The 14,430-nt window shown below is 41.6% G+C and overlaps 1 protein-coding gene across 1 annotated transcript in view; it reads left to right on the plus strand.

The window, feature by feature from the left end:
* Positions 1 to 13,309, plus strand: part of LOC139687472 (protein big brother-like) — a 61,815-nt gene extending 48,506 nt beyond the window's left edge. The window contains exons 4-5 of the mRNA XM_071584646.1: positions 11,023 to 11,139; positions 12,843 to 13,309. Of these exons, the coding sequence (XP_071440747.1) occupies positions 11,023 to 11,139; positions 12,843 to 12,983 (258 nt within the window). The 3' untranslated portion in view covers positions 12,984 to 13,309. The remainder of the gene's footprint in view (positions 1 to 11,022; positions 11,140 to 12,842) is intronic.
* The last annotated feature ends 1,121 nt before the right edge of the window (positions 13,310 to 14,430 follow it).

The raw sequence follows: 14,430 nt of genomic DNA on the forward strand, positions 1-14,430 counted from the left end.
AAGATTAGTCAAAGCCTTGCAAATGGATATTCTGTCGAGTTCTGCAAAAAACATTTCATTGTCATCACGCTTTTCGTCGTAATAATGGTATATTTAATAATTCAATGTGGATTAAAATTTAATAGACGGGTTGAACAATATAATGGTCGAGTATAAGTGAGTAAAATATATTGTCTTATCTTCCTCTAATTTAATAATATTTGTGTTATATTTTTTATAAACTGAATTCATAGCTGAAAATTCCAAATTTACGGATAAACCCATCATCATCTCCTCCTAACATACTAGTGGGAAATGCAGGTTCAGAAAAGTTAACTCATCAGTTTGTAAACATTAGAATTTTTATAATAATGCTGGTTATTATAGTAATATATACATTTATTTTACTGTACAGATTAAGAGTGAAATTTAGAAAAAAATAAAAATAGATTGATTCAGATCTGCATTTATCCCACGGCATAAAATTCGAAATAATCAGATTTTAATCTTAATAATAGAGGGCTATACTAATAAAACAAGCAGTCGCAAACGAGCAATTCGTTGTTCACTGACTAAATCGATGGTCATTTGACGGCGTTTGATCACTGGTGCATGAATTTAGTTAAGCTTATTCATGCAAACTGGTAAACGATAGCGAATTGAAAATCGGGTTTCCCATTCCATTTTTCGAGTTTTTTGAGGTTTGGGTTAAGGTCCGCTGCGTAAAAAAACATCACTTCTCCTTCGCAAGGTTTTTTTTAACCCGACTCGGTTCAGCGTGTTCCATTTTTTTTTAACGGGTGAATTATCGCAAATATGCACTGAGAATAATTTTGGGAGGTGTACGTACCAGCGGCCTTCAAGGGGAGGCCTAGGCCGAGGTCGTTTGCACCATCTGATGATCTGAGTATGGGAAGAATTATTTAATGGTAGTTAGCGATGTATATATGGTGAAAGACCTGAATTCAGTCATATTGTTAAAAAAAAGGGCCATATTCTCTTCAGCTCAGCGTCTCATACAACGGACGCAGATGAGTACTTGGACCCGAATTAGGGACTATCACCACCGGTAAATTTTTCGCCTCGAGTCGAATCTTCGGAATGAAAAAATAACATGCATCGTATCAATAATATACAGCAATTACCATACCAGTGCGATTCTCCTGATACACGTATATTTGTTAGGAGAAGGTTAGCGCGAGCGAGCTGAATAGAGAAATATTATAATCAGTATTTAAATTCTAAGATTGATTTACTGCAGACCTCCAGTCTTCTCTATTAAGTAAGTTTTAATTCCCTCGCCACTTGATAGCTTCTCTGTTTAACGCCCTTCTTAATTTGTCCTATGTACTAGTCTCTTGGGCTTCCTCACGGGACCTTCCCTTCAATTCAAGTTTCCTTTCTGTTATGTTGCTGGTCCATTACGCCTCAAACTGTGCCCAATCCATTTAAATCTTCTTTGCTGGAGAGATCTCCATGTGTCCTTTCCTCATATTCCGTATACTTCCTCGTTTCTCACTTTACCTGCCGAGTTAATCTTCAGCATTCTGGTCCTGAAACATGTTTTAAAGGCTTCTATTGTTCGTTGGTCCACTTTCCAAATCGCTCGCTAAACGTAGTAGGTTAAGAGGCGTGTGGGTTAATTGAGAAAACAGCATAAAATGTGAATAATATGCATACCAAAGATGTAAGATTTTAGAGCGAGAGAAAATTATTAATTAGTCAAATGAGGAAGGGAGAGAAAGATCTTCAGCGTTTCTAACTAAACGGATTACGAATGAACATTCCAAAATCTAAGGAGGCTTGTGATGAAGGCGTGAAATTTATATTTTTCCCTCTCGTATATTTATTTTGGTAATCGTTGTATTTAACGAGATAATAATATGGATTTCAAAGAAAGGAGTGCATTATTTCTATTTTTGATTGAAAAATATGTCAATTAAAATTGAAAAAGTGTTTCTTTCTTCTTAGACTGTGACTTCTTACGTACCCTTATGTGAACCTGTAGAATGCCGAATGGAGGATTGATGTGTTAATATTGTATCAAATCATTAGGTCTTGGAAGCTACCAAGATGACGGCGAATACTCGTGGCCACTTTCTCGAAGCTAAAAGCTAATTTATGAATCCATATAGTTTTTCCATGTGGAACATTCTAATTAATCGGTAATTGGCAGCGCTTTCCACTTCTACATGTCAAATGATGCGATTAGACAAAGTTTTTTCACCTTTACCTGTAGAGAGGAAGGCAATCAAGTGACCATAGGCTTTTCCAAGGGTGGCGAAAGAGTGCAAGTTGCTGGGAGAAATTCGGAGGAGGAAACAGTGGGTGGAGGAGAAACTTATTGGGCTTCACGATGTTAAACCTCGTATATTAGAGATAGTGGGATGTTGAGGGTCGTGATAGAAGGGAGAAAATAAGGTAAGTGGAGAAGAAAATGCTCCGGCATGCGGGATTGTATGTGAGAGTTGGTGGAAAGTGAAAACTGAGCAATGAAATATTGTGGGCCACACAAGATTTAATGTCGGAAGAGAGCGATCAAAAGCTCATGAAGATGCGGTAAAGACAATTAAGAGCCGTCAAAAAATACACCCTCGATCGGCCGACGACTTATGACATTGCTGCCGCTCCGGCCGTCTGTTGAGAATACGCCCAGCAATACGTATTTCTCATTCGAAAGCCGGTTTGAAGAGGAGAGAGAAACGAGAGAATCCTTTTCCTCGTCAATCCGCTCTCATCACGCCCGCATCCGTGGGCTCGTGCGTCCGACGCCCGTCGCGACGCCCCTTCCCGTCACGAGTCGAGTAGGCCGGACTCACGGGCGACACTGCACCCCGACCACCGTCCCATCGGCAGAGGCGAGAGCTCCCCCCGCCATCCCCCGCAGCTGCACCCTCCCGCAAGCAACCGTTTCTCCCCGGCGTCCGTCGTCCCCCGTCGACGCCGTCCGCCGCACGTCGCCCCCGGTCCCCTCCGCGCTGTTCGATCGCCCGCCGAGATCTCCGAAGGCCACCCACCCACCCTTGGAGGGAGGAATACCGCCGACGGCAATCTTTTGTCACGGGAGCGTGGGGTGGTGTGGGAAAGACTCGCGTGGTGCTCTTTGTTTACGCGGGGGCGACGTCCGCGGGGCGTATGGGTACTAATGGGGAGAGGCGCCTCTTTTGCATGGGGTCACAAACCCCCCCCGGGTCTCTTTTCTTTCTTCATGGATCCGGGCTTTTCATTCTGATCAGTCATAATGAGGTCCCTGGGATATTTTTGTGCGTATGAATATATATATATATATATATATATATATATATATATATATATATATATATATATATATATATATATATACACACACACGCACACCTATATAAAAATAATATAATGGAGAGGTGACGGGAGGACTGTCCACGGCACCTCTTCCTCTCTCATCTCGTCTCTCCCCTCGAGTGACGTTTCTCATTTATATTTTTATTCATTCGCCAGAGGAGGCGAGCGGGGGGGGGGGAACAATAAATAGAAATGTGCATCCCCCCGGACGTGGCGTCGTTTTTTTTTTACGCCCCGCCGCGGCCTCTCTCTCTCTCTCTCCCTCCCCTCCACTGAGCGACGGGTGGTCGGCTTTTGGGGCGAAATCTGGGGTGTTCCCATCGCTCCTCATCGCAGTGGCCGGAAAATCGAAAATCTCACGCGGTCGGTCACATATTTTTCCCTTCGCGGAGGGAAAGGTCGGGATGAGTTCCAAATGGCGTCCTCGTTTGTGCGCGGACGTACTCATAAAAGTTGATTGGCGATCGGAAGGCGTTGGAAGCGGCTCGAGCCGTTGATAATGTTCCACGCCTACGATTAGTCGGAACAGAGTGATGATCGTACTTAGTTCCGTCCTTTCTGCGGAAGGTCTCTCAAAACTTCATCGCAGATCTTTTATGATGGATTTCAATGCTCATTTACCAAGAGAGAAAAACAGAGCTGCATTTTTGGTCGAAACTGTTAGAATTGAGTTCAGCTTGCGTTCATTTTTTACGAACATTTTTGCTGAAACAAATCAAAATAATTGAACAATTATGTTCATGAAATCAATGAAGAACTTGACACTTTCATAAATAATTAACGTTCTACGAAGGGAGTTGAATGCGGATAAGGAAAATGTTTGTAGAATCTGACCCGAATACACAACTCTGATAATTTTAATTCAAAATGCGGTAGTTTTTCTAAGTTCTAACGACACTTATCCTGAGGATATGCCATAAACCTTCTTTCGCTATCAGTGCGGACGGAGTTAATTGTCATCCAAAGTCAGAGTAATTAGAGGAAGGTGTGCAGTTTTTCGAAAAAGTTGGAAAAGATAATATTCAGGTGAGATTTTTTATTACAAGTTTTCGGCGAGGAATGGGTAAAAGCACTTTCTTCTGGACTGTCAATTACTACCCATGTTCATGTCACGTCAAGAGAATCGTATACTAAGTGAAGGTACCGTAGGTTGACGCCCTTCATGGGAATCGGATGGAGTCTATGCATACATGTAAAATTAAGTAGTCCATTCAAATGACTTGGAAGAATAATGATAGGATAATGGTTTTCAGACATGTTTTTCATTAAGTAACCGTTAAGAATAAAAGAAAAAACTTCCGGTATATGTGCAATCTTGTGTTGACTAGTGACGATCGATTTCACGTATGCGTCCCAAATCTTTGTGATCCTTTAAGGTTACAAATCCGCAGCGCGCTAATTTTTGCCTCAAGGAACGTTATTTAGCTTATTTGCTGGTACTAATAATGACATTCCTTCGGTATAAAGATTACCTTTCAGGAATTAAAATTACGAATACCAGTTATTCACAGATTATATATATATATATATATAGACTTTAGTTCTCTGTTTGGGTATTTATGGTACTTTGAGGACATTCTAAGAATGCTGTAGTAGATTCATACGCTAAAAATGACCAAACTTATACAATGACACAGTTAAACTTCGTATGCTTATACGAGTTATTTTTCAAATTATAAGACCGCATATGAGCCAAATGGGCTAGAAATTCACAGTGGGGAATAAAATGTATTATTTCAACAACATCTATCTAACTATCTTACCCTGACAGCCACCACGAGAAAGTATGGCAGGGAGTTTCAGGTTGTAGGAGTAGGTTTTATGGGAGGCTACCGACAGCTAAGATCATTTGCGCCATTAGGGATAGTTGGTAAAGGAAAGGTGGAGAGAAACCCAGCGTCGAAACTCTAATCTTGTCGAAAGGCGCCAAGGGGTCCGCAGTTTAATGTCCCATTCGACGGTCGTCGTACTAACTCAAAGTACTCACCACGAAGCACCTCAAGTAGGGTTCGGGATACCACTAAAAAATATTTGTTGTCTCCAAGAGTTGAACCCGGGCCCTCTCGATGGGAAGCCTTTCCGTTAGCCACCGCACCATTTCGATCCCCGGGGGGTTTCAGGTTACCAACCATTAGGCTAATTGGTGATGGTTAGTATCGTGTACCATTTAATTTTTAGGAAATTTGAATCTTCGCCCACGATGTTTTCAAAAGTGTGTCGTGTTCACGAATTGTGCAAGGGAAAAAGAATTCCATATAACGGACCACAACGGGAGTCGATTTCCCGGAACATCTTGTCGCTATCTCTCCTATCGATGCATTTGGGGGCTGAAGTTAGTCCTCTCGTATCGGCGTTCTACACAGATGTTTATTTGTCTTTGTCTAATGTCTTACGGTCGTGCTTCGGCGCCTTCCTAACCATTTAATTAGAATGTAATAATTAATACAGAGAATCGTTCGTGGACGAGCCCACCACCCGTTCCGTGGTTGACAGATTAGTCGCGATCGTTTCTCGTAAATTCGAAGTGCGCCACTCGCACCTGAAATCTCTCATTAAAATTATGAGTGAACAGGCGTGCATCGCCTTCAAATACACCGAGACTTTCGGCGGCTGGCGGTGAAGATCAGTGTCAGATGGAGTAATGCGAGAGCAACACGCGCCGTTAAAATCGAATTTTTCGGAAGCACGTAAGGTTCGGGGACTGAGTCACGGGGGTGGTTCGGGACGATAGCGGCGACGGCTCATTCAACAACCGAGCGCACGGCCCTCGACGGCGCGGCGTGCGCCCCTCAGCGATCGCATCTTGTCCCCGACGCCGATCCCGGCCAGAGGGAGAGAGGGAAATGGGGGCAATTAAACCCGGGACTAGGCACGCTTACTGCAAGGGGACTTCGCTTTTCTGAAGATGGTCTCTCCGTTCATTACCTTTTTTTTAGATCCCGTCATCACATCGGGGATCGGAAGGCTCTCTTTCCAATCCCCATTGCCGTTGTTAGGATCTTTCTCGACCCACTGTCTTCAAAGGATAGGTTTATCAAACCTCGGCTCGGTTTCTGGCTTTAATCCGCTCCTATCCCCAAGATCACGGGGCGCGTGGCTCGGGGCGGAGGGACATCAGACGTTGGTCGTTTAATATGCGTAAATGCGAGATGAAAAGTGAACGGTAATTTGATTAGTGGAGCGGTTGTTGGAAGAGGAACAGATTTTAATGAGACCCCTACAGAAAATATTGTGAGATTCAACCTTGTTTTTCTTCTAACAACAAATTAAGCATTAATGGGGAGTCTGAAGAAACTAATTTTTTAAACTTGATAAATTTCGCGTAAAAAACTTATTATTTAATATTTATTATATGCTAAACATTTCAACATGCCCACCTGAAGATGATATTGATTGTACGCTGAAACTAGGGTCTTGCAATGAAATATTTTATTACGGGGATTCGCAAAAAGAAAAAGTTATCAAAAAGTTTCTTCTAGATCATAGAGAAATTCCGCAAAAACAGGCCCGAAGCATTGAAGGCAACTTAGGCAAGGTAAAAAATACACTTGACTAACAAAATGGAGTGCAATATAAAAATAAATACATAATGAGTAGGACGCCTTGCTGTGCACAAGTTTTGAAACATTTTTTGATGCCTTTTTAAAAATTGATTAAGCTTTTTTTTTGCCGTCCGTGTGCCCGTTGGAGCACAGAAATTTCCTGTATTTTTTATTTGTTGGAATTTTAGCAGCCGTTTGGACGCAATATGTAAATACCGGCCTGATATAAAGGTCTGTTCTTTCTGTCGCCGGACCTGCGTTAAACAGTGAATCCAACCGAACGAAAATTTATATTTTAAGGTGCGGAATTCTGTCCTTTTTTTTTTTTGACTGGTCCAATATGCCGTAATGGTGCGGAATCTTATCATTTACGCCCCTGCAGTCATACGCGGACACGATCTCGCGACAATTTTCATATGGTTTCTGCTTGGAGCGATGTTTTCCAGACCTGGATGGGCTCGCAATCTTGTTTTTCGATTGACCCAGCGTCACAGACTTCATGGTAATAACATGTCTTTTCCGGTGTATCTCCTCTGAATTCTATCAAATATCATAATTATTGCTTTCCTGATGGGTTCTTGTTCACAATTTTCGTAAGTTTTTGGGTGACTTGATAATTAGATCGCGCCTTGCTGCTTCAGATACACTTTTTTTCTCTCGTCTCGCTTTGCTATTTCCAATTCCTCCTGTGTTCCTATTCGCGTTTTCTCAGCCGAAATCACGGCTTTCAACAGTGAGTTTGTCCCTCCAAATTTGAGGATTTTCCTTCAACCCTTTGTGTCCGCGTTTCACCGAGTTCCCCCTTTGCTTCGGCTATTCATTATCACTCGATTCGCTTGTAATATGTAATCGGAGACTAATTTATGTACGGAAGCAAGGATTTTGGAGAGCGGCTTCATTTGTCTCCGAGGACTTTAGATGCTTAAAGAGCCATTATAAATGCATGAAGTGTGTATGAAGCTAAAATTAGAGACTCACCAAAGAGCCAAATTTCCGGCAATGTATAATCCAATATTTAAGCAAGACTAGTTTTCACCGAGATCCTCCGGAAGGTATTTTGTTTCGCCTCATGTCTCCTCTTAATTCCCTTTAGTAATTTTAGCAATTGGGCGAACTCCATTGCATCACCGCCGAGGGCGGAAGATTGCACTGGGCGCACGTCGCGTGTAAGGAAAGGGGTTAGGAAGAGGAGAATGAGATGTTTAGCCCCGGGCTCAATTTCTGCTGTTTCGATGAAATTCGTCCGTTTGTATCGTGCGAGGAGTTGAAGTGGGGTGGAGGGGGGAGGTGGGCGGAAGACGCCGGGAGGGGGGAAGGAAGGGGAACTATAAGGGTGGGGAGGTGCTGTGGTTTCGACGCCTCCTCTCCGACGTGCCGTTCCCTTTGCCGGGAAGTAGTGCTCTTCACATATAAGTGGGGATGATGAGATTTCCACTGAAGTTCCTCCTCTCCCTTCCACTACCGACACCCCTCCCTCCCCCGTCCCGGCAATAGATCCCCTCTTGTTGTGGGAAGCCTGTGATAGCAGTCACGGCACCGTTGTGATCCCTCCGCGTGCCTTTTAATGTGCACCAGTTGCTTTCCGCGGGGCGAGGAGGAGGGAATCGCGGTTAATATTCCTTCGATGAACCATGAAGTTTCTTGGAGACAGGCATCGGATTTTCGTCTGAATTTTGAAGGTTCACTTTCATAAACTATTAAGAACGTCATATCGTTACTCATCTGGTCATCGGATTTAAATGAGCGAAAACAACATCTAAGCGATACAACTGAATAATAAAACAAGCCAAGTCACATTCCATACTAAATAATATATGATAAGGCAATAGTGAGTCAGATAGCGAAGGGATTGAAGCTAATATTAAGTGATTAAGAGGAAAATGCGAGAGGTTTGGAATGTTAATTAATCTCAAGAAAACAAAACCAATGAGATTCTCGAGAAGCAGGGAAGCTAAGTTAAACATTAAAGTAGGAGAGAACAAACATGACCAGGAAAGAGAGTTTCATGTATATGGGTAATATTTTAGACTAAAAGGAACATCGTATTAGGGATTTAGGAGGAGAATTGCATTAACGAAAGAACCAGTTTGAAGAGGAGACTTGATGGCGGATACCCTGTGTACACATTAAAATAATAGCAAAGACTTTAATATGGAGCGTAGTTGCTTTATAGATGTGAGACCTGGTCTTTGAGTCAAGAGTAAGAGTGCGGAATGGAGACCATTTGAGATGTAGATGTGGCTGAGAAAGGAGGAAATAGTTAGGCCTGAGAGGAAGAAAAACCCCATGGTTTTTAATAGGGTGGGCGAAGAGAGGAAGTCACCCGGAGAAATCCGAAAAAAGGCAGAGTAAGTGGTTGGGAGAAATATTGAATGGTGGTAACATGTTAAGAAGTCCTTTATAGAAAGGAGAAAGTTGGGCCGGCGGGATAGACTGAGGAAGAGAGCAGGTTTTTTTAGACAGCATGAAAGCACGCAGAAATTAAGGAAAAAGAAATAATTTTGGACAAGAAAGAGGTAGTTTTTGAAAATCTTGGGAATAAATTGTTTTTAGGGGCCATCGGAAACCTACCTGGAAATAGGTAGAATACCTCTAATAAATTAATCTATATGTTTATACTACATGTATATTGATGGAAAGTCTCACGGGTATGAATAATAATTTAAACGTGGAAGCGAGATAGTTCTAGCGAACCAAAACACAGAGAAACACATGCAAATGAAACTCACCCGTATTCCAAATTTTCCGTGGCCAAACCACCTTCCTCTGGGGAAAGAAGGAACTCAGTTCAGAACAGTTTCTTCTTTCCCTAGAGGAAGATGGTTTGGCCACCGAAAATTCGGAATATTTGCCAGTTTCATTCGTAGGTGCTTCTCTGTGTTCTTGCATATATATATATATATATATATATATATATATATATATATATATATATATATATATATATATATATACACATATATACACACACATTCATACACGAAATCCCGCCAAACGGCGAACAAATACTCATTCAGATAGAAATAGATATAAAGAAAAGGGATAGGAACACATATAGGAGGCTTTTGAAATGTGGGTGTGGAGAAGAATGGAGAAGGTGAAATGGACAGAGAAGAAAACAAATGAGGAAGTGCTTGGTATGGTGGGCGAAGAGAGGGGTTTGTTGGGAGCAATCCTATGGATGCAGGAAAAGTGGATGAAGGGGGTTTTGACCGGCAGCGGGATGTTGAAGATTGTAATTGAAGGGAGAATGTTAGGCAAGCGAGGAAAGGGAAGGAACCGGATAGGGATGTAGGACGGGATGAAGGGAGGAAGAAAGTACTCAGAGCTGAAGAGGGACCTGATGTAAAGTAGGTTGTTTTGTTTTTGTTTTCCTAGGGTTCACAAATTATTTATTTAGTAATTATGTCCATCCAAAAACCTACCTTAATAATAATACATATATATATATACACATATATATTCACACATGTGTGTGTTTGTGTTAATTTATATTACTTGATTAGTTTTTTCATTCGTTTATATTCGTATATCTTCGTTCTGCTTAATCATCACGCCGGCCGTCCATTTGATTCTAACCGATTGCCAAGGTTCCCATCAAGATGGGAGGATCTCGTATTTAAAGTTGGGGACACTGTTAAATCTGGGATACTAGATTCAAAACTGCCTCTAATTTTTACCTACCTTCACATACTTTTGCGCGGGATTTTTACCTTTATCATTATAACATGTTTGTTCTGATACTATTCCTTCATTCACGTAATTCAACTTCTGAAACGAAAGTTTTTTTAGCCATGTACCTGAGTTAATAATATTCGAAATGAGCCGGAGGAATATGAAAATGATAACATAGGATCGGTCTGAAATACTTTTTGTCACAATGTCTTTTAAGCACCTACCTAATGTTTTCCGGGCAAGAGCACTGACGACCACTTATCTATGGATGTCATTATGTATCTCACAAAGATGGTTTCACTTTCACAAAAGCCTAGGGTTTTGGTGCAAAGAGGCATGAGCATGTTTTCCTCCTTGTACGAATGGATTGGACATGGCATAGAAATTCTTTGTATGCGTTTTTAGTTAGGGTATTAGCAGTTGAACTGACCATAATGGTTATGGGCGAAAATAGAGAGAGAGAGATATGAGTCTGAAGGTTTCCCTCTCCTTTAATCTCCCTCAGGTCCATCTGAGGTCCAGTTTCATCATGAACGGGGTCTGTGTCCGCTGGAGAGGTTGGGTAGACCTGGAACGCCTCGATGGAGTCGGATGCCTGGAGTACGACGAAGAAAAGGCTCAGGTGAGCATGATACTTCCGGCTTAATCGAAGCTTTTACCCTGCCCTCTGAAAAGATATCCGGGGGCAGGCTGCCGTTGGTGGTCTGTAAATTCCCATTTTTACGGGTAATCCTACAAATCCCCTAGGGTTGGGGGGTGGGGGAGAGTGAATACGTGTAGGAAACCATGTGTAATTGTTTTGGATGTTCAATCGGTCCCCTCTGAGCGAAAAACTTTATTGAATTGTTCAAGCAGAATATTAATAAATGGTGAAGATCCAAATTTAAGGGGTAAACGAAAGTATTTTTCCTTGTGTGAGCAAATAATAAGTATGGGAGAATAAATAAAAACGTTCTTCTGTCCTATCCTGAAAAAGAATGATCATTTTAAGTTTCCTAATTAAAGCGAAAATTCAATTTTTTGTTCTCGTGACAGTATGAATTTGGCAGTTTTTGTTGATGATCAAAACAGAGAATTACACAGTATTCAAGGCAAATTTCCCATTTGCAACATGAAAATGTTGGCAGTATTCTTCCAGTGTGCATGCTGAAAAATGTACCCACAGGCACCTCCCCTAAATTAGTGGAATTACTTTTACGATTTCTGGTAATCCCTCTCGAATGTATCCACTTTCTTGGACTTCCTATTCCTGTATTCAATTCACTGGCTGGCGTTTTCAATTAATTTGAAATTTTCATGAACATTGAGTGTTTATTAATACGTATATTTCCTTTCGTATTGTTTTTTAAATATTCTGTCGTACCATCAGTATTTCTCTCACCCATTCGCTTAAATAATGTATTAATGGGTGACTCCTATAGTGGTAGACTAAAGTTACTTTCAATTGTAAATTCAAGTCTCCGTTGCCGCAGTTTACAGGCAAAATTTATTCTAAATATGATTGTAAAGCTTTGGTTATTCCCGGCATTCATATCCAAGTATTTCGGGTATCCATTCTTGGACCTAGGGATGGATTTTCAAGATATCAAAACATTTTTAAAGGCATATGCAGGATAAAACTTGAACAGCAAGTACCTGAAGGTGCCACATGTGATAAAACAGGTCGTAACGCAATAGTTTGGTTAAATTTACACAGTTATTTCCTATTCCTCAAGGTATGATTTCACGAGGTTAATTCCGATGAAACTTAAAATGGCAGTACTAAGGATATTAAGAAATTACTATGTAGGCGAATACATCTCATGCTCTTAAATCAGTTAGAGCACTTAAATCTCAGCTTAAGCATGGCCCATGGATGCGGGAATCGATCCCGTGACTGCCAGATCGTCCGGCTAAATTCCTTCCCCACCACCTCCAAAACCGACGAATTACGAGCCCCTTAGATCACTGCCCCATCTTCGGAACTACATGATTAACCACTGATCAAAACACAAGTTGTTTAAAGTCAAATCTGTCGTGCGATGGGAAATAATGTCATCATTCGATTCACCTGATCTTACAGAAGAGTAATTACAGTAGGTAATGTATGTGTATCCGTGAAAATTTTAAATTTTCTGCGCATAATAATTTTAGAGAATTGCAATTTGAATGCGAATGTGCTGGGTTCAGAGACCCTGAAGGCAACCTATTCATGTGTGATCTCCGTGAGGGGAAACTAATGGTGTGTTCGATCAACCAACCACAAGCCGGGTGCAGTCTTTGGCTCGAGGTTGGATTCTCAATATGAAATGACTTGTGACACTGGGAAATTTTTTTTCTCTCCAGGTTGAAGACATGATGCTCCGGGAGCAACTGGAGCATTACAACCAGCGGTTGAGGGACCTCGAGGAACGGCAGCGCGCCTACCGGAGTCAGCAGGCTGAGATGGAGGTGGAGGTCGGTGGTCAATTGTGGGTCAGCGGGTGAGACGGACCGTTCGCCCTCTGAGGGACACGAGAGGCCATGTGGAGCCGACGCCGGAGGCGGAAAAACCCGGCGCGCGGTGGATCAGGAGAGTGCGGGAAATTCTCCGGGGGACGCCATCTTGTGGTCGCAGATTGCGCCGCGTGCGCAAGGACGATCTTGAGTGCGAAAGTGCAGAACCTGAATTCGTTACCAGCGGTGTATATCGATCGAGAGAGGACTTCATCGTTTTCGTCTGTGTTGTGCAGTGCGTTTTTGTTTTTTTTTACTATCTGATTTCGACAGTCTTATAACCAAACGTATGTGGACACGAATTTTGTCGAGGATAGTCTTGGATTTGTTACATAAATAATTTAAAAATAAACCAAGTCGATGATATTGTGTCTGTACCCCTTTGTTCAATCTACCTTTCCCATTTCCTTCCTCTCGATCAACTTGATCGTGAGATATAAAGCGCACGACCTTTAAGCTGTGAAGGAAAACATTACGTGGTTTTCATTTCAGTCAATCAGAGGCAATCTTGATCTTTGGTCTTGTTTGGTCCTGTATTGGTCTTGCGATCCAAAGGAAATGTCACTGTCCAGTGTAGCGGTTGATCACCTCATTGGTGGTGATGTACTTGTCATTTCTAACACGATAACTTTTGTATTGGAAAAAGTGTACCCCTTCATCAGTCATACCCCTCTCCTCCAAAAGTGTACCCTCGTCAAAAGCCCTTTCGGGGTATTATGTAGATGTAAGTGAAAGAAAATTTGAAGGAAAAGCTGGTAGAAAAGACAACTTGGTCGAAATCGTCCTATTTTGAGGAATACTCTATCTATGTGGTGGCGTGGTATATCTGAATCGTCTACGTGGACGAAGAAACATGGAAAACACTAATTTAACTAGGATATCAATGCTAGGACTCACGCTATTTGAGCACTACGTTTCTGTCCAAATCGGCTGAAATTATCTATCAATCATGACACGATTGGTGGGATCTCTCTTATGTCTATTCCTCTTCCATGAATGCCTAGAATAACCATAAAGTAGAGAAGAATACAGTTACTTCACACCCTCATAATTTGAAAATTTAAATAACCTTAATATTTCCATGATTGAATTTCAGGCTAAAGTCATTTCAATTCTACAAGGGAAAGATCCATTACGCAGTGAAATTAATTACTATTGGATTTCTCTTAACGTTGTCATAAATAAGGGAAATTTGTCAAAAGTTGGCCATATGAATCCATAATAACATTGTTTATCTCTCTCAACGAGCGTTGGCCCGCTCAATCTGAATTTTCTCCTAAAACCACACTGTGCTTCAACCAGGCAACGTATTCAATCTACGATAGTTTTTTGGCAACTATTCATAAATCTGATGAATAGAGTTGGGGAATAACACTGAAAAAATATCAGTTCGCAGTAATTCTTACGCTATTAACAGCGGCAATGAACACATATATAG

The sequence above is a fragment of the Hetaerina americana genome, unplaced genomic scaffold, assembly GCF_022747635.1.
Source record: "Hetaerina americana unplaced genomic scaffold, ioHetAmer1.1.p SCAF_2, whole genome shotgun sequence".
Taxonomy (NCBI): domain Eukaryota; kingdom Metazoa; phylum Arthropoda; class Insecta; order Odonata; family Calopterygidae; genus Hetaerina; species Hetaerina americana.